General features: G+C 47.0%; 1 protein-coding gene across 3 annotated transcripts in view; it reads right to left on the reverse strand.

Moving 5' to 3' along the window:
* Nucleotides 1-22,651, reverse strand: part of ikbkg (inhibitor of nuclear factor kappa B kinase regulatory subunit gamma) — an 88,799-nt gene that overhangs the window by 59,441 nt on the left and 6,707 nt on the right. For all 3 annotated transcript variants that reach the window (XM_036947839.1, XM_036947837.1, XM_036947838.1), the window contains exons 2-6: nt 21,983-22,125; nt 21,610-21,875; nt 689-862; nt 542-600; nt 423-470 (exon numbers count right to left, since the gene is read on the reverse strand). In XM_036947839.1, the coding sequence (XP_036803734.1) occupies nt 423-470; nt 542-600; nt 689-862; nt 21,610-21,875; nt 21,983-22,121 (686 nt within the window). In that variant the 5' untranslated portion in view covers nt 22,122-22,125. The remainder of the gene's footprint in view (nt 1-422; nt 471-541; nt 601-688; nt 863-21,609; nt 21,876-21,982; nt 22,126-22,651) is intronic.

Below are 22,651 nucleotides of genomic sequence, written 5' to 3' on the forward strand. Positions count from 1 at the left end.
CCACACCCACACACAGGGACACCACACCCACACACAGGGACACCACACCCACACACAGGGACACCACACCCACACACAGGGACACCACACCCACACACAGGGACACCACACCCACACACAGGGACACCACACCACACCCACACACAGGGACACCACACCACACAGGGACACCACACCACACGGGGACACCACACCACACACACGGACACCACACCCACACACAGGGACACCACACCCACACACAGGGACACCACACCCACACACAGGGACACCACACCCACACACAGGGACACCACACCCACACACACGGACACCACACAACACCACACACACACACGGACACCACACAACACCACACATAGGAACATATTTAGGATCACAGGTCATAACCACTACAAGGCAGAATAGTGAGACACACTTACCTGCCCTGTGTGGCTTGAAGCTGCTCTGTGAGTTTGGCCAGGTGGGAGCTGAGGAGACAGGAAGCAGACATCAACACACTGCAGGAAGTGATGCTGACTGTCAGAAAATGATATCATACCTGTCAGAGGAGGGCGGGGCATCGGAACGCTGAACCGTTTCCTCAGTAACACCACAACTCTAAGGAACACAATTATAGTCCCCAGTAAGACTTCACATTTCCAAGCTATCATTTCTTCACAGAATGACCGTAACACCACACACACACCAGTTTGGTTCGGAGCTGCTCAACCGAGCGATGAAGGTAGTCTCTCTCTCTCTCTCCCTCCTCCCTCTCTTTCTCCAGCTCTTCATTCCTCCTCCTCAGATCTCTCATCCCTTCTTCGAACTCCTCTTTGTGGCTCTTCAGCAGCTGGAGAAAGTCGTTCCCTCCTCCTACAGGCTAGAGAAAGAGACAGGAAGTTGATAGATAGTATATCTCCATGTTGCCAAAGAAACAACAAGTTTGTATTGAAATAAGGAGTGAGGGAGAACCAGAAGCTAAAACAAAGGAAAAGCACGACTTCAGGTTAACCACTAATTACACAGAGCGAGAGAGAGGCCATCTAAGAGGCAGAGAGGTGATTGGTGAGATCAGGAACACGTGGGCGGGACTGGGGAGGGTACTTCTCATGGAGCAAAATGTAACCTTTATGTAACTGGGCAAGTCAGTAAGGAACAAATTGTTATTTACAATGACGGCCTACACCGGCCAAACCCTGACGACGCTGGGCCAATTGTGCTCCGCCCTGTGGGACTCAGAGCCGGATGTGACACAGCCTTGGCTGAACACACTGTGGGACTCCCAGCCTTGGCTGAACACACTGTGAACACACATGCCCCAGGACTACCTGACATGATGACTCCTTGCTGTCCCCAGTCCACCTGGCTGTGCTGCTGCTCCAGTTTCAACTGTTCTGCCTTAATATTATTCGACCATGCTGGTCATTTATGAACATTTGAACATCTTGGCCATGTTCTGTTATAATCTCCACCCGGCACAGCCAGAAGAAGACTGGCCATCCCACATATGCTCTCTCTAATTCTCTCTTTCTTTCTCTCTCTCGGAGGACCTGAGCCCTAGGACCATGCCCCAGGAATACCTGACATGATGACTCCTTGCTGTCCCCAGTCCACCTGACTGTGCTGCTGCTCCAGTTTCAACTGTTCTGCCTTATTATTATTCGACCATGCTGGTCATTAATGAACATTTGAACATCTTGGCCATGTTCTGTTATAATCTCCACCCGGCACAGCCAGTAGAGGACTGGCCACCCCACATAGCCTGGTTCCTCTCTAGGTTTCTTCCTAGGTTTTGGCCTTTCTAGGGAGTTTTTCCTAGCCACCGTGCTTCTACATCTGCATTGCTTGCTGTTTGGGGTTTTAGGCTGGGTTTCTGTACAGCACTTTGAGATATCAGCTGATGTACGAAGGGCTATATAAATACATTTGATTTGATTTTGATTTGATTTGACTGTGGGACTCCCAGCCTTGGCTGAACACACTGTGGGACTCCCAGCCTTGGCTGAACACACTGTGGGACTCCCAGCCTTGGCTGAACACACTGTGGGACTCCCAGCCTTGGCTGAACACACTGTGGGACTCCCAGCCTTGGCTGAACACACTGTGGGACTCCCAGCCTTGGCTGAACACACTGTGGGACTCCCAGCCTTGGCTGAACACACTGTGGGACTCCCAGCCTTGGCTGAACACACTGTGGGACTCCCAGCCTTGGCTGAACACACTGTGGGACTCCCAGCCTTGGCTGAACACACTGTGGGACTCCCAGCCTTGGCTGAACACACTGTGGGACTCCCAGCCTTGGCTGAACACACTGTGGGACTCCCAGCCTTGGCTGAACACACTGTGGGACTCCCAGCCTTGGCTGAACACACTGTGGGACTCCCAGCCTTGGCTGAACACACTGTGGGACTCCCAGCCTTGGCTGAACACACTGTGGGACTCCCAGCCTTGGCTGAACACACTGTGGGACTCCCAGCCTTGGCTGAACACACTGTGGGACTCCCAGCCTTGGCTGAACACACTGTGGGACTCCCAGCCTTGGCTGAACACACTGTGGGACTCCCAGCCTTGGCTGAACACACTGTGGGACTCCCAGCCTTAGCTGAACACACTGTGGGACTCCCAGCCTTAGCTGAACACACTGTGGGACTCCCAGCCTTAGCTGAACACACTGTGGGACTCCCAGCCTTAGCTGAACACACTGTGGGACTCCCAGCCTTAGCTGAACACACTCCCTTCACACATTTATTTTACCAACCGTGTGGGTACCAAAAAATGTATTCCAATGAAACATTTCCCTAACCTAAACCCTCTGGAAATAAACCTTTCCTTGTTTTACCTCTGGTTTTCTGATCCCCACAAGGATAGTAAAACCAAACACACTCCCTTCAAACAAACAGAAGTAAAAAACAAGTGAGCATACCCACAGAATCTCGCTGTCACAACAGTATGTGGACACCCCTTCAAATGAGTGGATTGGGCTATTTCAGCCACACCCGTTGTTGACAGGTGTATAAACTCGAGCACACAGCCATGCAATCTCCACAGACAAACATTGGCAGTAGAATGGCCTTACACTACATGATCAAAAGTGTGTATCTTGGAATTTACACTGTTCTATGTATTAGACCTAGATACTGTGTGTGTGGTTTCACATGTATGTATTTCAGTCCTTAACTAATAATGTTCTGTGCTATGCATTATGTCATGTTGACCCCAGGAAGAGTAGCTGAGACTTTGCAGTGGCTAATGGGGATCCTAATCAATACCAAATCCAGATTTGTCCGTCGGACTGCAAGATGGTGAAGCGTGATTCATCACTCTGGAGAACGCTCCAGAGTCCAATGGCGGCGAGAGCTTTACACCACCGTCCAGTCGACGCTTGGCATTGAGCATGGTGATATTAGGATTGTGTGCGGCTGCACGGGCTATGGAAACCCATTTCATGAAGATCCTGACAAAACAGTTATTGTGTCGATGTTGCTTCCAGAGGCAGTTTGGAACTCGGTAGTGAGTGCTTTTTAAGCGGAACGGGCTTCAGCACTCGGCGGTGCCGTTCTGTGAGCCTGTTCCACTTTCCGGCTGAGCCGTTGTTGTTCCGAGACGTTTCCACTTCACAAAACTATGAAATAAAACATATGGAATCACGTAGTAACCTAAAAAAAAAGAAGTGTTAAACTAATCTAAATATATTTTGGATTCTTCAAAGCAGCCACCCTTTGCCTTGATGACAGCTTTGAACACTCTTGGCATTCTCTCAACCAGCTCCATGAGGAATGCTTTTGAAACAGTCTTGAAGTAGTTCCCACATATGCTGAGCACTTGTTGACTGCTTTTCCTTCACTCTGCGGTCCAACTCATCCCAAACCATCTCAATTGGGTTGAGGTCAGGTGATTGTGGAGGAAAGGTCATCTGATGCAGCACTCCATCCAGCCCTTACACAGCCTGGAGGTGTGTTGTCATTGTCCTGTTGAAAAACAAATGATAGTCCCACTAAGCGCAAACCAGATGGCATGGCATAACGCTGCAGAATGCTGTGGTAGACATGCTGGTTAAGTGTGCCTTGAATTCTAAATAAATCACTGACAGTGTCACTAGCAAAGCACCCCCACACCATCAGACCTCCTCCTCCATGCTTCACGGTGGGAACCACACATGCGGAGATCAACCGTTCACCTACTGTGTCTCACAAATACAAGGCGGTTGGAACCAAAAATCTCAATTTTGGATCCATCGGATCAAAGGACAGATTTCCACCGGTTTAATTTAATTGATCTGGCCAAGGCTTTCGACTCTGTCAATAACCACATCCTCATCGGCAGACTCAACAGCCTTGGTTTCTCAAATGATTGCCTCGCCTGGTTCACCAACTACTTCTCTGATAGAGTTCAGTGTGTCAAATCTGAGGGTCTGTTGTCCGGACCTCTGGCAGTCTCTATGGGGGTGCCACAGGGTTCAATTCTTGGACCGACTCTCTTCTCTGTATACATCAATGAGGTCGCTCTTGCTGCTGGTGAGTCTCTGATCCACCTCTACGCAGACGACACCATTCTGTATACTTCCGGCCCTTCTTTGGACACTGTGTTAACAACCCTCCAGGCAAGCTTCAATGCCATACAACTCTCCTTCCGTGGCCTCCAATTGCTCTTAAATACAAGTAAAACTAAATGCATGCTCTTCAACCGATCACTACCTGCACCTACCCGCCTGTCCAACATCACTACTCTGGACGGCTCTGACTTAGAATACGTGGACAACTACAAATACTTAGGTGTCTGGTTAGACTGTAAACTCTCCTTCCAGACCCATATCAAACATCTCCAATCCAAAGTTAAATCTAGAATTGGCTTCCTATTTCGCAACAAAGCATCCTTCACTCATGCTGCCAAACATACCCTTGTAAAACTGACCATCCTACCAATCCTCGACTTTGGCGATGTAATTTACAAAATAGCCTCCAATACCCTACTCAACAAATTGGATGCAGTCTATCACAGTGCAATCCGTTTTGTCACCAAAGCCCCATATACTACCCACCATTGCGACCTGTACGCTCTCGTTGGCTGGCCCTCGCTTCATACTCGTCGCCAAACCCACTGGCTCCATGTCATCTACAAGACCCTGCTAGGTAAAGTCCCCCCTTATCTCAGCTCGCTGGTCACCATAGCATCTCCCACCTGTAGCACACGCTCCAGCAGGTATATCTCTCTGGTCACCCCCAAAACCAATTCTTTCTTTGGCCGTCTCTCTTTCCGAACTACAAAAATCTCTGAAACTGGAAACACTTATCTCCCTCACTAGCTTTAAGCACCAACTGTCAGAGCAGCTCACAGATTACTGCACCTGTACATAGCCCACCTATAATTTAGCCCTATCAACTACCTCTTTCCCAACTGTATTTAATTTATTTATTTATTTTGCTCCTTTGCACCCCATTATTTTTATTTCTACTTTGCACATTCTTCCATTGCAAAACTACCATTCCAGTGTTTTACTTGCTATATTGTATTTACCTTGCCACCAAGGCCTTTTTTTGCCTTTACCTCCCTTCTCACCTCATTTGCTCACATTGTATATAGACTTGTTTATACTTTATTATTGACTGTATGTTTGTTTTACTCCATGTGTAACTCTGTGTTGTTGTATCTGTCGAACTGCTTTGCTTTATCTTGGCCAGGTCGCAATTGTAAATGAGAACTTGTTCTCAACTTGCCTACCTGGTTAAATAAAGGTAAAATAAATCAAATAAAAAATAAAATGTCCACTGGTCGTCTTTCTTTGCCCAAGTAAGTCTCTTCTTATTATTGTTGTCCTTTAGTAGTAGTTTCTTTGCAGCAATTCGACCATGAAGGCCTGATTCACGCAGTCTCCTCTGAACAGTTGATGTTGAGCTAACTCCGTCTCTTCCTTTCCTGTGGTGGTCCTCATGAGAAACAGTTAACTCTAATGAACGTATCCTCTGCAGCAGAGGTAACTCCGTCTCTTCCCTTCCTGTGGTGGTCCTCATGAGAGCCAGTTAACTCTAATGAACGTATCCTCTGCAGCAGAGCTAACTCCGTCTCTTCCTTTCCTGTGGCGGTCCTCATGAGAGCCAGTTAACTCTAATGAACGTATCCTCTGCAGCAGAGCTAACTCCGTCTCTTCCTTTCCTGTGGTGGTCCTCATGAGAGCCAGTTAACTCTAATGAACGTATCCTCTGCAGCAGAGCTAACTCCGTCTCTTCCTTTCCTGTGGTGGTCCTCATGAGAGCCAGTTAACTCTAATGAACGTATCCTCTCCAGCAGAGGTAACTCTGGATCTTCCCTTCCTGTGGTGGTCCTCATGAGAAACAGTTAACTCTAATGAACTTATCCTCTGCAGCAGAGCTAACTCCGTCTCTTCCTTTCCTGGGGCGGTCCTCATGAGAAACAGTTAACTCTAATGAACGTATCCTCTGCAGCAGAGCTAACTCCGTCTCTTCCTTTCCTGTGGCGGTCCTCATGAGAGCCAGTTAACTCTAATGAACGTATCCTCTGCAGCAGAGCTAACTCCGTCTCTTCCTTTCCTGTGGTGGTCCTCATGAGAAACAGTTAACTCTAATGAACGTATCCTCTGCAGCAGAGCTAACTCCGTCTCTTCCTTTCCTGTGGTGGTCCTCATGACAGCCAGTTAACTCTAATGAACGTATCCTCTGCAGCAGAGCTAACTCCGTCTCTTCCTTTCCTGTGGCGGTCCTCATGAGAGCCAGTTAACTCTAATGAACGTATCCTCTGCAGCAGAGCTAACTCCGTCTCTTCCTTTCCTGTGGTGGTCCTCATGAGAGCCAGTTAACTCTAATGAACGTATCCTCTGCAGCAGAGCTAACTCCGTCTCTTCCTTTCCTGTGGTGGTCCTCATGAGAGCCAGTTAACTCTAATGAACGTATCCTCTCCAGCAGAGGTAACTCTGGATCTTCCCTTCCTGTGGTGGTCCTCATGAGAAACAGTTAACTCTAATGAACTTATCCTCTGCAGCAGAGCTAACTCCGTCTCTTCCTTTCCTGGGGCGGTCCTCATGAGAAACAGTTAACTCTAATGAACGTATCCTCTGCAGCAGAGCTAACTCCGTCTCTTCCTTTCCTGTGGTGGTCCTCATGAGAGCCAGTTAACTCTAATGAACGTATCCTCTGCAGCAGAGCTAACTCAGTCTCTTCCTTTCCTGTGGCGGTCCTCATGAGAGCCAGTTAACTCTAATGAACGTATCCTCTGCAGCAGAGCTAACTCCGTCTCTTCCTTTCCTGTGGTGGTCCTCATGAGAAACAGTTAACTCTAATGAACGTATCCTCTGCAGCAGAGCTAACTCCGTCTCTTCCTTTCCTGTGGTGGTCCTCATGAGAGCCAGTCAACTCTAATGAACGTATCCTCTGCAGCAGAGCTAACTCCGTCTCTTCCTTTCCTGTGGCGGTCCTCATGAGAGCCAGTTAACTCTAATGAACGTATCCTCTGCAGCAGAGCTAACTCCGTCTCTTCCTTTCCTGTGGTGGTCCTCATGAGAGCCAGTTAACTCTAATGAACGTATCCTCTGCAGCAGAGCTAACTCCGTCTCTTCCTTTCCTGTGGTGGTCCTCATGAGAGCCAGTTAACTCTAATGAACGTATCCTCTCCAGCAGAGGTAACTCTGGATCTTCCCTTCCTGTGGTGGTCCTCATGAGAAACAGTTAACTCTAATGAACTTATCCTCTGCAGCAGAGCTAACTCCGTCTCTTCCTTTCCTGGGGCGGTCCTCATGAGAAACAGTTAACTCTAATGAACGTATCCTCTCCAGCAGAGGTAACTCTGGATCTTCCCTTCCTGTGGTGGTCCTCATGAGAAACAGTTAACTCTAATGAACGTATCCTCTCCAGCAGAGGTAACTCTGGATCTTCCCTTCCTGTGGTGGTCCTCATGAGAAACAGTTAACTCTAATGAACGTATCCTCTCCAGCAGAGGTAACTCCGTCTCTTCCTTTCCTGGGGCGGTCCTCATGAGAAACAGTTAACTCTAATGAACGTATCCTCTCCAGCAGAGGTAACTCTGGATCTTCCCTTCCTGTGGTGGTCCTCATGAGAAACAGTTAACTCTAATGAACTTATCCTCTGCAGCAGAGCTAACTCCGTCTCTTCCTTTCCTGGGGCGGTCCTCATGAGAAACAGTTAACTCTAATGAACGTATCCTCTGCAGCAGAGCTAACTCCGTCTCTTCCTTTCCTGTGGCGGTCCTCATGAGAGCCAGTTAACTCTAATGAACGTATCCTCTGCAGCAGAGCTAACTCCGTCTCTTCCTTTCCTGTGGTGGTCCTCATGAGAAACAGTTAACTCTAATGAACGTATCCTCTGCAGCAGAGCTAACTCCGTCTCTTCCTTTCCTGTGGTGGTCCTCATGAGAGCCAGTTAACTCTAATGAACGTATCCTCTGCAGCAGAGCTAACTCCGTCTCTTCCTTTCCTGTGGTGGTCCTCATGAGAGCCAGTTAACTCTAATGAACGTATCCTCTGCAGCAGAGCTAACTCCGTCTCTTCCTTTCCTGTGGTGGTCCTCATGAGAGCCAGTTAACTCTAATGAACGTATCCTCTCCAGCAGAGGTAACTCTGGATCTTCCCTTCCTGTGGTGGTCCTCATGAGAAACAGTTAACTCTAATGAACTTATCCTCTGCAGCAGAGCTAACTCCGTCTCTTCCTTTCCTGGGGCGGTCCTCATGAGAGCCAGTTAACTCTAATGAACTTATCCTCTGCAGCAGAGCTAACTCCGTCTCTTCCTTTCCTGTGGCGGTCCTCATGAGAGCCAGTTAACTCTAATGAACGTATCCTCTGCAGCAGAGGTAACTCCGTCTCTTCCTTTCCTGGGGCGGTCCTCATGAGAGCCAGTTAACTCTAATGAACTTATCCTCTGCAGAGGTAACTCCGTCTCTTCCTTTCCTGGGGCGGTCCTCATGAGAAACAGTTAACTCTAATGAACTTATCCTCTGCAGCAGAGGTAACTCTGGGTCTTCCATTCCTGTGGTGGTCCTCATGAGAAACAGTTAACTCTAATGAACTTATCCTCTGCAGAGGTAACTCTGGATCTTCCCTTCCTGTGGTGGTCCTCATGAGAAACAGTTAACTCTAATGTACTTATCCTCTGCAGCAGAGGTAACTCTGGGTCTTCCTTTCCTGTGGTGGTCCTCATGAGAGCCAGTTAACTCTAATGTACTTATCCTCTGCAGCAGAGGTAACTCCGTCTCTTCCTTTCCTGTGGTGGTCCTCATGAGAAACAGTTAACTCTAATGTACTTATCCTCTGCAGCAGAGGTAACTCCGTCTCTTCCTTTCCTGTGGTGGTCCTCATGAGAAACAGTTAACTCTAATGAACGTATCCTCTGCAGCAGAGCTAACTCCGTCTCTTCCTTTCCTGTGGTGGTCCTCATGAGAGCCAGTTAACTCTAATGAACGTATCCTCTGCAGCAGAGGTAACTCCGTCTCTTCCTTTCCTGTGGCGGTCCTCATGAGAAACAGTTAACTCTAATGAACGTATCCTCTGCAGCAGAGGTAACTCCGTCTCTTCCTTTCCTGTGGCGGTCCTCATGAGAAACAGTTAACTCTAATGAACTTATCCTCTGCAGCAGAGGTAACTCCGTCTCTTCCTTTCCTGTGGCGGTCCTCATGAGAGCCAGTTAACTCTAATGAACGTATCCTCTGCAGCAGAGCTAACTCCGTCTCTTCCTTTCCTGTGGTGGTCCTCATGAGAGCCAGTTAACTCTAATGAACGTATCCTCTGCAGCAGAGCTAACTCAGTCTCTTCCTTTCCTGTGGTGGTCCACATGAGAGCCAGTTAACTCTAATGAACGTATCCTCTCCAGCAGAGGTAACTCTGGATCTTCCCTTCCTGTGGTGGTCCTCATGAGAAACAGTTAACTCTAATGAACTTATCCTCTGCAGCAGAGCTAACTCCGTCTCTTCCTTTCCTGGGGCGGTCCTCATGAGAAACAGTTAACTCTAATGAACGTATCCTCTCCAGCAGAGGTAACTCTGGATCTTCCCTTCCTGTGGTGGTCCTCATGAGAAACAGTTAACTCTAATGAACTTATCCTCTGCAGCAGAGGTAACTCCGTCTCTTCCCTTCCTGTGGTGGTCCTCATGAGAGCCAGTTAACTCTAATGAACGTATCCTCTGCAGCAGAGCTAACTCCGTCTCTTCCTTTCCTGTGGCGGTCCTCATGAGAGCCAGTTAACTCTAATGAACGTATCCTCTGCAGCAGAGCTAACTCCGTCTCTTCCTTTCCTGTGGTGGTCCTCATGAGAGCCAGTTAACTCTAATGAACGTATCCTCTGCAGCAGAGCTAACTCCGTCTCTTCCTTTCCTGTGGTGGTCCTCATGAGAGCCAGTTAACTCTAATGAACGTATCCTCTCCAGCAGAGGTAACTCTGGATCTTCCCTTCCTGTGGTGGTCCTCATGAGAAACAGTTAACTCTAATGAACTTATCCTCTGCAGCAGAGCTAACTCCGTCTCTTCCTTTCCTGGGGCGGTCCTCATGAGAAACAGTTAACTCTAATGAACGTATCCTCTGCAGCAGAGCTAACTCCGTCTCTTCCTTTCCTGTGGTGGTCCTCATGAGAGCCAGTTAACTCTAATGAACGTATCCTCTGCAGCAGAGCTAACTCCGTCTCTTCCTTTCCTGTGGCGGTCCTCATGAGAGCCAGTTAACTCTAATGAACGTATCCTCTGCAGCAGAGCTAACTCCGTCTCTTCCTTTCCTGTGGTGGTCCTCATGAGAAACAGTTAACTCTAATGAACGTATCCTCTGCAGCAGAGCTAACTCCGTCTCTTCCTTTCCTGTGGTGGTCCTCATGAGAGCCAGTTAACTCTAATGAACGTATCCTCTGCAGCAGAGCTAACTCCGTCTCTTCCTTTCCTGTGGCGGTCCTCATGAGAGCCAGTTAACTCTAATGAACGTATCATCTGCAGCAGAGCTAACTCCGTCTCTTCCTTTCCTGTGGTGGTCCTCATGAGAGCCAGTTAACTCTAATGAACGTATCCTCTCCAGCAGAGGTAACTCTGGATCTTCCCTTCCTGTGGTGGTCCTCATGAGAAACAGTTAACTCTAATGAACTTATCCTCTGCAGCAGAGCTAACTCCGTCTCTTCCTTTCCTGGGGCGGTCCTCATGAGAAACAGTTAACTCTAATGAACGTATCCTCTCCAGCAGAGGTAACTCTGGATCTTCCCTTCCTGTGGTGGTCCTCATGAGAAACAGTTAACTCTAATGAACGTATCCTCTCCAGCAGAGGTAACTCTGGATCTTCCCTTCCTGGGGCGGTCCTCATGAGAAACAGTTAACTCTAATGAACGTATCCTCTCCAGCAGAGGTAACTCTGGATCTTCCCTTCCTGTGGTGGTCCTCATGAGAAACAGTTAACTCTAATGAACTTATCCTCTGCAGCAGAGCTAACTCCGTCTCTTCCTTTCCTGTGGTGGTCCTCATGAGAGCCAGTTAACTCTAATGAACGTATCCTCTGCAGCAGAGCTAACTCCGTCTCTTCCTTTCCTGTGGCGGTCCTCATGAGAGCCAGTTAACTCTAATGAACGTATCCTCTGCAGCAGAGCTAACTCCGTCTCTTCCTTTCCTGTGGTGGTCCTCATGAGAAACAGTTAACTCTAATGAACGTATCCTCTGCAGCAGAGCTAACTCCGTCTCTTCCTTTCCTGTGGTGGTCCTCATGAGAGCCAGTTAACTCTAATGAACGTATCCTCTGCAGCAGAGCTAACTCCGTCTCTTCCTTTCCTGTGGCGGTCCTCATGAGAGCCAGTTAACTCTAATGAACGTATCCTCTGCAGCAGAGCTAACTCCGTCTCTTCCTTTCCTGTGGTGGTCCTCATGAGAGCCAGTTAACTCTAATGAACGTATCCTCTGCAGCAGAGCTAACTCCGTCTCTTCCTTTCCTGTGGTGGTCCTCATGAGAGCCAGTTAACTCTAATGAACGTATCCTCTCCAGCAGAGGTAACTCTGGATCTTCCCTTCCTGTGGTGGTCCTCATGAGAAACAGTTAACTCTAATGAACTTATCCTCTGCAGCAGAGCTAACTCCGTCTCTTCCTTTCCTGGGGCGGTCCTCATGAGAAACAGTTAACTCTAATGAACGTATCCTCTCCAGCAGAGGTAACTCTGGATCTTCCCTTCCTGTGGTGGTCCTCATGAGAAACAGTTAACTCTAATGAACGTATCCTCTCCAGCAGAGGTAACTCTGGATCTTCCCTTCCTGGGGCGGTCCTCATGAGAAACAGTTAACTCTAATGAACGTATCCTCTCCAGCAGAGGTAACTCTGGATCTTCCCTTCCTGTGGTGGTCCTCATGAGAAACAGTTAACTCTAATGAACGTATCCTCTCCAGCAGAGGTAACTCCGTCTCTTCCTTTCCTGGGGCGGTCCTCATGAGAAACAGTTAACTCTAATGAACGTATCCTCTCCAGCAGAGGTAACTCTGGATCTTCCCTTCCTGTGGTGGTCCTCATGAGAAACAGTTAACTCTAATGAACGTATCCTCTGCAGCAGAGCTAACTCCGTCTCTTCCTTTCCTGTGGCGGTCCTCATGAGAGCCAGTTAACTCTAATGAACTTATCCTCTGCAGCAGAGCTAACTCCGTCTCTTCCTTTCCTGTGGCGGTCCTCATGAGAGCCAGTTAACTCTAATGAACGTATCCTCTGCAGCAGAGGTAACTCCGTCTCTTCCTTTCCTGGGGCGGTCCTCATGAGAGCCAGTTAACTCTAATGAACTTATCCTCTGCAGAGGTAACTCCGTCTCTTCCTTTCCTGGGGCGGTCCTCATGAGAAACAGTTAACTCTAATGAACTTATCCTCTGCAGCAGAGGTAACTCTGGGTCTTCCTTTCCTGGGGCGGTCCTCATGAGAAACAGTTAACTCTAATGAACTTATCCTCTGCAGCAGAGGTAACTCTGGGTCTTCCATTCCTGTGGTGGTCCTCATGAGAAACAGTTAACTCTAATGAACTTATCCTCTGCAGAGGTAACTCTGGATCTTCCCTTCCTGTGGTGGTCCTCATGAGAAACAGTTAACTCTAATGTACTTATCCTCTGCAGCAGAGGTAACTCTGGGTCTTCCTTTCCTGTGGTGGTCCTCATGAGAGCCAGTTAACTCTAATGTACTTATCCTCTGCAGCAGAGGTAACTCCGTCTCTTCCTTTCCTGTGGTGGTCCTCATGAGAAACAGTTAACTCTAATGAACGTATCCTCTGCAGCAGAGCTAACTCCGTCTCTTCCTTTCCTGTGGTGGTCCTCATGAGAGCCAGTTAACTCTAATGAACGTATCCTCTGCAGCAGAGGTAACTCCGTCTCTTCCTTTCCTGTGGCGGTCCTCATGAGAAACAGTTAACTCTAATGAACGTATCCTCTGCAGCAGAGGTAACTCCGTCTCTTCCTTTCCTGTGGCGGTCCTCATGAGAAACAGTTAACTCTAATGAACTTATCCTCTGCAGCAGAGGTAACTCCGTCTCTTCCTTTCCTGTGGCGGTCCTCATGAGAGCCAGTTAACTCTAATGAACGTATCCTCTGCAGCAGAGCTAACTCCGTCTCTTCCTTTCCTGTGGTGGTCCTCATGAGAGCCAGTTAACTCTAATGAACGTATCCTCTGCAGCAGAGCTAACTCCGTCTCTTCCTTTCCTGTGGTGGTCCACATGAGAGCCAGTTAACTCTAATGAACGTATCCTCTCCAGCAGAGGTAACTCTGGATCTTCCCTTCCTGTGGTGGTCCTCATGAGAAACAGTTAACTCTAATGAACTTATCCTCTGCAGCAGAGCTAACTCCGTCTCTTCCTTTCCTGGGGCGGTCCTCATGAGAAACAGTTAACTCTAATGAACGTATCCTCTCCAGCAGAGGTAACTCTGGATCTTCCCTTCCTGTGGTGGTCCTCATGAGAAACAGTTAACTCTAATGAACTTATCCTCTGCAGAGGTAACTCCGTCTCTTCCTTTCCTGGGGCGGTCCTCATGAGAAACAGTTAAATCTAATGAACTTATCCTCTGCAGCAGAGGTAACTCTGGGTCTTCCTTTCCTGGGGCGGTCCTCATGAGAAACAGTTAACTCTAATGAACTTATCCTCTGCAGCAGAGGTAACTCTGGGTCTTCCATTCCTGTGGTGGTCCTCATGAGAAACAGTTAACTCTAATGTACTTATCCTCTGCAGCAGAGGTAACTCCGTCTCTTCCTTTCCTGTGGTGGTCCTCATGAGAAACAGTTAACTCTAATGTACTTATCCTCTGCAGCAGAGGTAACTCTGGGTCTTCCTTTCCTGTGGTGGTCCTCATGAGAGCCAGTTAACTCTAATGTACTTATCCTCTGCAGCAGAGGTAACTCCGTCTCTCCCTTTCCTGTGGTGGTCCTCATGAGAAACAGTTAACTCTAATGAACGTATCCTCTGCAGCAGAGCTAACTCCGTCTCTTCCCTTCCTGGGGCGGTCCTCATGAGAAACAGTTAACTCTAATGAACGTATCCTCTGCAGCAGAGCTAACTCCGTCTCTTCCTTTCCTGTGGCGGTCCTCATGAGAGCCAGTTAACTCTAATGAACTTATCCTCTGCAGCAGAGCTAACTCCGTCTCTTCCTTTCCTGTGGCGGTCCTCATGAGAGCCAGTTAACTCTAATGAACGTATCCTCTGCAGCAGAGGTAACTCCGTCTCTTCCTTTCCTGGGGCGGTCCTCATGAGAGCCAGTTAACTCTAATGAACTTATCCTCTGCAGAGGTAACTCCGTCTCTTCCTTTCCTTGGGCGGTCCTCATGAGAAACAGTTAACTCTAATGAACTTATCCTCTGCAGCAGAGGTAACTCTGGGTCTTCCTTTCCTGTGGTGGTCCTCATGAGAAACAGTTAACTCTAATGAACTTATCCTCTGCAGAGGTAACTCTGGATCTTCCCTTCCTGTGGTGGTCCTCATGAGAAACAGTTAACTCTAATGTACTTATCCTCTGCAGCAGAGGTAACTCTGGGTCTTCCTTTCCTGTGGTGGTCCTCATGAGAGCCAGTTAACTCTAATGTACTTATCCTCTGCAGCAGAGGTAACTCCGTCTCTTCCTTTCCTGTGGTGGTCCTCATGAGAAACAGTTAACTCTAATGTACTTATCCTCTGCAGCAGAGGTAACTCTGGGTCTTCCTTTCCTGTGGTGGTCCTCATGAGAGCCAGTTAACTCTAATGTACTTATCCTCTGCAGCAGAGGTAACTCCGTCTCTTCCTTTCCTGTGGTGGTCCTCATGAGAAACAGTTAACTCTAATGAACGTATCCTCTGCAGCAGAGCTAACTCCGTCTCTTCCTTTCCTGTGGTGGTCCTCATGAGAGCCAGTTAACTCTAATGAACGTATCCTCTGCAGCAGAGGTAACTCCGTCTCTTCCTTTCCTGTGGCGGTCCTCATGAGAGCCAGTTAACTCTAATGAACGTATCCTCTGCAGCAGAGCTAACTCCGTCTCTTCCTTTCCTGTGGTGGTCCTCATGAGAGCCAGTTAACTCTAATGAACGTATCCTCTGCAGCAGAGCTAACTCCGTCTCTTCCTTTCCTGTGGTGGTCCACATGAGAGCCAGTTAACTCTAATGAACGTATCCTCTCCAGCAGAGGTAACTCTGGATCTTCCCTTCCTGTGGTGGTCCTCATGAGAAACAGTTAACTCTAATGAACTTATCCTCTGCAGCAGAGCTAACTCCGTCTCTTCCTTTCCTGGGGCGGTCCTCATGAGAAACAGTTAACTCTAATGAACGTATCCTCTCCAGCAGAGGTAACTCTGGATCTTCCCTTCCTGTGGTGGTCCTCATGAGAAACAGTTAACTCTAATGAACTGATCCTCTGAGCAGAGGTAACTCCGTCTCTTCCTTTCCTGTGGTGGTCCTCATGAGAAACAGTTAACTCTAATGAACTTATCCTCTGCAGCAGAGGTAACTCTGGGTCTTCCATTCCTGTGGTGGTCCTCATGAGAAACAGTTAACTCTAATGAACTTATCCTCTGCAGAGGTAACTCCGTCTCTTCCTTTCCTGGGGCGGTCCTCATGAGAAACAGTTAAATCTAATGAACTTATCCTCTGCAGCAGAGGTAACTCTGGGTCTTCCTTTCCTGGGGCGGTCCTCATGAGAAACAGTTAACTCTAATGAACTTATCCTCTGCAGCAGAGGTAACTCTGGGTCTTCCATTCCTGTGGTGGTCCTCATGAGAAACAGTTAACTCTAATGTACTTATCCTCTGCAGCAGAGGTAACTCCGTCTCTTCCTTTCCTGTGGTGGTCCTCATGAGAAACAGTTAACTCTAATGAACGTATCCTCTGCAGCAGAGCTAACTCCGTCTCTTCCTTTCCTGTGGTGGTCCTCATGAGAGCCAGTTAACTCTAATGAACGTATCCTCTGCAGCAGAGGTAACTCCGTCTCTTCCTTTCCTGTGGCGGTCCTCATGAGAAACAGTTAACTCTAATGAACTTATCCTCTGCAGCAGAGGTAACTCCGTCTCTTCCTTTCCTGTGGTGGTCCTCATGAGAGCCAGTTAACTCTAATGAACTGATCCTCTGAGCAGAGGTAACTCCGTCTCTTCCTTTCCTGTGGTGGTCCTCATGAGAAACAGTTAACTCTAATGAACTTATCCTCTGCAGCAGAGGTAACTCTGGGTCTTCCATTCCTGTGGTGGTCCTCATGAGAAACAGTTAACTCTAATGAACTTATCCTCTGCAGAGGTAACTCCGTCTCTTCCTTTCCTGGGGCGGTCCTCATGAGAAACAGTTAACTCTAATGAACTTATCCTCTGCAGCAGAGGTAACTCCGTCTCTTCCTTTCCTGTGGTGGTCCTCATGAGAAACAGTTAACTCTAATGTACTTATCCTCTGCAGCAGAGGTAACTCTGGGTCTTCCTTTCCTGTGGTGGTCCTCATGAGAGCCAGTTAACTCTAATGTACTTATCCTCTGCAGCAGAGGTAACTCCGTCTCTTCCTTTCCTGTGGTGGTCCTCATGAGAAACAGTTAACTCTAATGTACTTATCCTCTGCAGCAGAGGTAACTCTGGGTCTTCCTTTCCTGTGGTGGTCCTCATGAGAGCCAGTTAACTCTAATGTACTTATCCTCTGCAGCAGAGGTAACTCCGTCTCTTCCTTTCCTGTGGTGGTCCTCATGAGAAACAGTTAACTCTAATGAACGTATCCTCTGCAGCAGAGCTAACTCCGTCTCTTCCTTTCCTGTGGTGGTCCTCATGAGAGCCAGTTAACTCTAATGAACGTATCCTCTGCAGCAGAGCTAACTCCGTCTCTTCCCTTCCTGTGGTGGTCCTCATGAGAGCCAGTTAACTCTAATGAACTTATCCTCTGCAGAGGTAACTCCGTCTCTTCCTTTCCTGTGGCGGTCCTCATGAGAAACAGTTAACTCTAATGAACTTATCCTCTGCAGCAGAGGTAACTCCGTCTCTTCCTTTCCTGTGGTGGTCCTCATGAGAGCCAGTTAACTCTAATGAACGTATCCTCTGCAGCAGAGCTAACTCCGTCTCTTCCCTTCCTGTGGCGGTCCTCATGAGAGCCAGTTAACTCTAATGAACGTATCCTCTGCAGCAGAGCTAACTCCGTCTCTTCCTTTCCTGTGGTGGTCCTCATGAGAGCCAGTTAACTCTAATGAACGTATCCTCTGCAGCAGAGCTAACTCCGTCTCTTCCTTTCCTGTGGCGGTCCTCATGAGAGCCAGTTAACTCTAATGAACGTATCCTCTGCAGCAGAGCTAACTCCGTCTCTTCCTTTCCTGTGGTGGTCCTCATGAGAGCCAGTTAACTCTAATGAACGTATCCTCTGCAGCAGAGGTAACTCCGTCTCTTCCTTTCCTGTGGTGGTCCTCATGAGAGCCAGTTAACTCTAATGAACTTATCCTCTGCAGAGGTAACTCCGTCTCTTCCTTTCCTGTGGCGGTCCTCATGAGAAACAGTTAACTCTAATGAACGTATCCTCTGCAGCAGAGCTAACTCCGTCTCTTCCTTTCCTGTGTCGGTCCTCATGAGAAACAGTTTCATCAAAGCGTTTGATGGTTTTTGCGACTGTCCTTGAAGAAACTTTCACAGTTCTTGAAATGTTCTGTATTGACTGACCTTCACGTCTTAAAGTAATGATGGACTGTCATTTCTCTTTGCTTATTTGAGCTGTTCTTGCCATAATATGGACTTGGTATTTAACCAAATAGAACTATCTTCTGTATACCACACCTACCTTGTCACAACACAACTGATTGGCTCAAACGCATAAGAAAGGAAAGAAATTCCACAAATTAACTTTGCCTGTTAATTGAAATGCATTCCAGGTGATTACCACATGAAGCTGGTTGAGAGAATGCCAAAAGTGTGCAAAGCTGTCATCAAGGCAAAGGGTAGCTATTTGAAGAAAACATATTTTGATTTGTTTAACACTTTTTTACTTACTACATGATTCCAAACCCTGCAATGAGTAGGTGTGTCCAAACTTTTGGCTGGTACTGTAAATACAGAGCATTCGGAAAGTATTCAGACCCCTTGACTTTTTCTATATTTTATAACGTTACTGCCTTTTTCTAAAATGGGTTAAATTATTTATTTTCCTGATCAACACACAATACCTCATAATGACATCACAATACCTCATAATGACAAAGCAAAAACAGGTTTAGAAATGTTAGCACATTTATTACAAATAAAAACAAAGATACCTTATTTACATAAATATTCAGACTCAAAATTGAGCTCAGGTGCATCCTGTTTCCATTGATCATCCTTGAGATGTTTCTACAACTTGATTGGAGTCCACATGTGGTAAAGTCAATTGATTGGACATGATTTGGAAAGGCACACACCTGTCTATAAAAGGTCCCACATTTAACAGTGCATGTCAGAGCAAAAACCAAGCCATGAGGTCAAATTGATTGTCCGTAGAGCTCCGAGACAGGATTGTGTCATGGCACAGATCTGGGGAAGGGTACCAAAAAATGTTTGCAGTATTGAAGGTCTCCAAGAACACAGTGGCCTCTATCATTCTTAAATGGAAGAAGTTTGGAACCACCAAGACTTTTCTTAGAGCTGGCCACTCTGCTAAACTGAGCAATCGGGGAAGAAGGGTCTTGGTCAGGGAGGTGACCAAGAACCCGCTGGTCACTCTAACAGAGCTCTAGACATCTCTAGTGTTCTCTAGAGTCTAGACTCTAGAGTTCCTCTGTGGAGATGGGAGAACCTTCCAGAAGGACAAACATCTCTGCAGCTCTTCACCAATCAGGCCTTTATGGTAGAGTGACCAGACAGAAACCATTCCTCAGTAAAAGGCACCTAAAGGACTCTCAGACCATGAGAAATAAGACTCTCTGGTCTGATGAATAAGACTATTTGGCCTGAATGCCAAGCGTCACGTCTCCTCTGCAGAGGTAACTCCGTCTCTTCCTTTCCTGTGGCGGTCCTCATGAGAAACAGTTAACTCTAATGAACTTATCCTCTGCAGCAGAGGTAACTCCGTCTCTTCCTTTCCTGTGGTGGTCCTCATGAGAGCCAGTTAACTCTAATGAACTTATCCTCTGCAGCAGAGGTAACTCCGTCTCTTCCTTTCCTGTGGTGGTCCTCATGAGAGCCAGTTAACTCTAATGAACTGATCCTCTGAGCAGAGGTAACTCCGTCTCTTCCTTTCCTGTGGTGGTCCTCATGAGAAACAGTTAACTCTAATGAACTTATCCTCTGCAGCAGAGCTAACTCCGTCTCTTCCTTTCCTGTGGCGGTCCTCATGAGAGCCAGTTAACTCTAATGAACGTATCCTCTGCAGCAGAGCTAACTCCGTCTCTTCCTTTCCTGTGGTGGTCCTCATGAGAGCCAGTTAACTCTAATGAACGTATCCTCTGCAGCAGAGGTAACTCCGTCTCTTCCTTTCCTGTGGTGGTCCTCATGAGAGCCAGTTAACTCTAATGAACTTATCCTCTGCAGAGGTAACTCCGTCTCTTCCTTTCCTGTGGCGGTCCTCATGAGAAACAGTTAACTCTAATGAACGTATCCTCTGCAGCAGAGCTAACTCCGTCTCTTCCTTTCCTGTGTCGGTCCTCATGAGAAACAGTTTCATCAAAGCGTTTGATGGTTTTTGCGACTGTCCTTGAAGAAACTTTCACAGTTCTTGAAATGTTCTGTATTGACTGACCTTCACGTCTTAAAGTAATGATGGACTGTCATTTCTCTTTGCTTATTTGAGCTGTTCTTGCCATAATATGGACTTGGTATTTAACCAAATAGAACTATCTTCTGTATACCACACCTACCTTGTCACAACACAACTGATTGGCTCAAACGCATAAGAAAGGAAAGAAATTCCACAAATTAACTTTGCCTGTTAATTGAAATGCATTCCAGGTGATTACCACATGAAGCTGGTTGAGAGAATGCCAAAAGTGTGCAAAGCTGTCATCAAGGCAAAGGGTAGCTATTTGAAGAAAACATATTTTGATTTGTTTAACACTTTTTTACTTACTACATGATTCCAAACCCTGCAATGAGTAGGTGTGTCCAAACTTTTGGCTGGTACTGTAAATACAGAGCATTCGGAAAGTATTCAGACCCCTTGACTTTTTCTATATTTTATAACGTTACTGCCTTTTTCTAAAATGGGTTAAATTATTTATTTTCCTGATCAACACACAATACCTCATAATGACATCACAATACCTCATAATGACAAAGCAAAAACAGGTTTAGAAATGTTAGCACATTTATTACAAATAAAAACAAAGATACCTTATTTACATAAATATTCAGACTCAAAATTGAGCTCAGGTGCATCCTGTTTCCATTGATCATCCTTGAGATGTTTCTACAACTTGATTGGAGTCCACATGTGGTAAAGTCAATTGATTGGACATGATTTGGAAAGGCACACACCTGTCTATAAAAGGTCCCACATTTAACAGTGCATGTCAGAGCAAAAACCAAGCCATGAGGTCAAATTGATTGTCCGTAGAGCTCCGAGACAGGATTGTGTCATGGCACAGATCTGGGGAAGGGTACCAAAAAATGTTTGCAGTATTGAAGGTCTCCAAGAACACAGTGGCCTCTATCATTCTTAAATGGAAGAAGTTTGGAACCACCAAGACTTTTCTTAGAGCTGGCCACTCTGCTAAACTGAGCAATCGGGGAAGAAGGGTCTTGGTCAGGGAGGTGACCAAGAACCCGCTGGTCACTCTAACAGAGCTCTAGACATCTCTAGTGTTCTCTAGAGTCTAGACTCTAGAGTTCCTCTGTGGAGATGGGAGAACCTTCCAGAAGGACAAACATCTCTGCAGCTCTTCACCAATCAGGCCTTTATGGTAGAGTGACCAGACAGAAACCATTCCTCAGTAAAAGGCACCTAAAGGACTCTCAGACCATGAGAAATAAGACTCTCTGGTCTGATGAATAAGACTATTTGGCCTGAATGCCAAGCGTCACGTCTGGAGGAAACCAGGCACCGCTCATCACCTGGCCAATACATTTCTAAAAACCTGTTTGCTTTGTCATTATAGGGTATTGTGATGTCATTATAGGGTATTGTGATGTCATTATAGGGTATTGTGATGTCATTATATTGTATTGTGTGTAGATTGATGGGGGGGGGGGGGGGGGGGGGGGACAATTGAATCTATCTATATTCATCCCTCAATCTATCTGCACTGACCAGAGAGGATGCCATAGGTCCGTTGGTCTCCGAGCCATGGATGGGGCCGTTGACCAGCAGGCCTTGGTTCGCTCCAGGGTTGGGGGGGCTAGAGGGGCTGGCCAGGCTGGTGAGGCTATGGTTCTCCATGGCCAGTCTCTCCACTAGCGCCCGGGCCTCCTGGAAACGACAGCTGAGGAACTCTCTCTCTTCTCTAGACCTCCGCTGCCATTCCTCCATCTCCTCACAGCGCTGACGCAGGGCCTGGTTGCTGCGCTGCAACGCCTCTACACACACACACACACACACACACTCCGTGCCTCAATGTGGATCCAAATATAATATTTGAATGTGTTTGTTTGAGTAAATGTGTGTGTGTGTGATTGAGTCCTACCTCGGAGCTGCTGGTTGTCTCCCAGTAGTCTAGTCACCACCTCATTGGCTGCCAGCTCAGCAGGAACCTGAAGAGCCACGTTACCCTCTTCCCCTGCCATCTCCCACTGCAGGGCCATGTCTGCCTGGGGCTGCACCATGCCGCTGAACATCATGCATCGTATTATATAGAAAACAAGAAATGTATACAGACACACCATCACTTCTGTACAGAATTACAGTATCTGCCTGTTGGCACTGATCCAATGATTCAAAGCTACTAGTACACAACACTAGGAAGGTTTCCATTCACCCAGGTTTATTCAACAAAAGCAATGTAGCAACAACAACAAATCATTGCAACATATGTAATGGAAAGGCAATATATATGTAGGAGCAATGTTTTAAAGATCGACAACAATTTTATTTTGTCAAACTTTCTTTACAGCGACAATAAATTAGGATTGCCACATACTTTTGAAGGCACGTGATGTCATCACATAACAATAAGTTCCACTCCACATTTAATTCTAAATGCCTACTTCTTGCAAAAATCATTATTTTTAAAGTTAAAAGAAATATTGCCCTGACTTCCAAGAATGCCTGAATTGCTTCACCTTGTTTTTCTGGTTGGCTGGCAACTTTCACCATCCAATTATATCACATCTACAGGAGTGTACGTTTCACCATC

Source organism: Oncorhynchus mykiss, chromosome 16, assembly GCF_013265735.2.
Source record: "Oncorhynchus mykiss isolate Arlee chromosome 16, USDA_OmykA_1.1, whole genome shotgun sequence".
Lineage (NCBI taxonomy): Eukaryota > Metazoa > Chordata > Actinopteri > Salmoniformes > Salmonidae > Oncorhynchus > Oncorhynchus mykiss.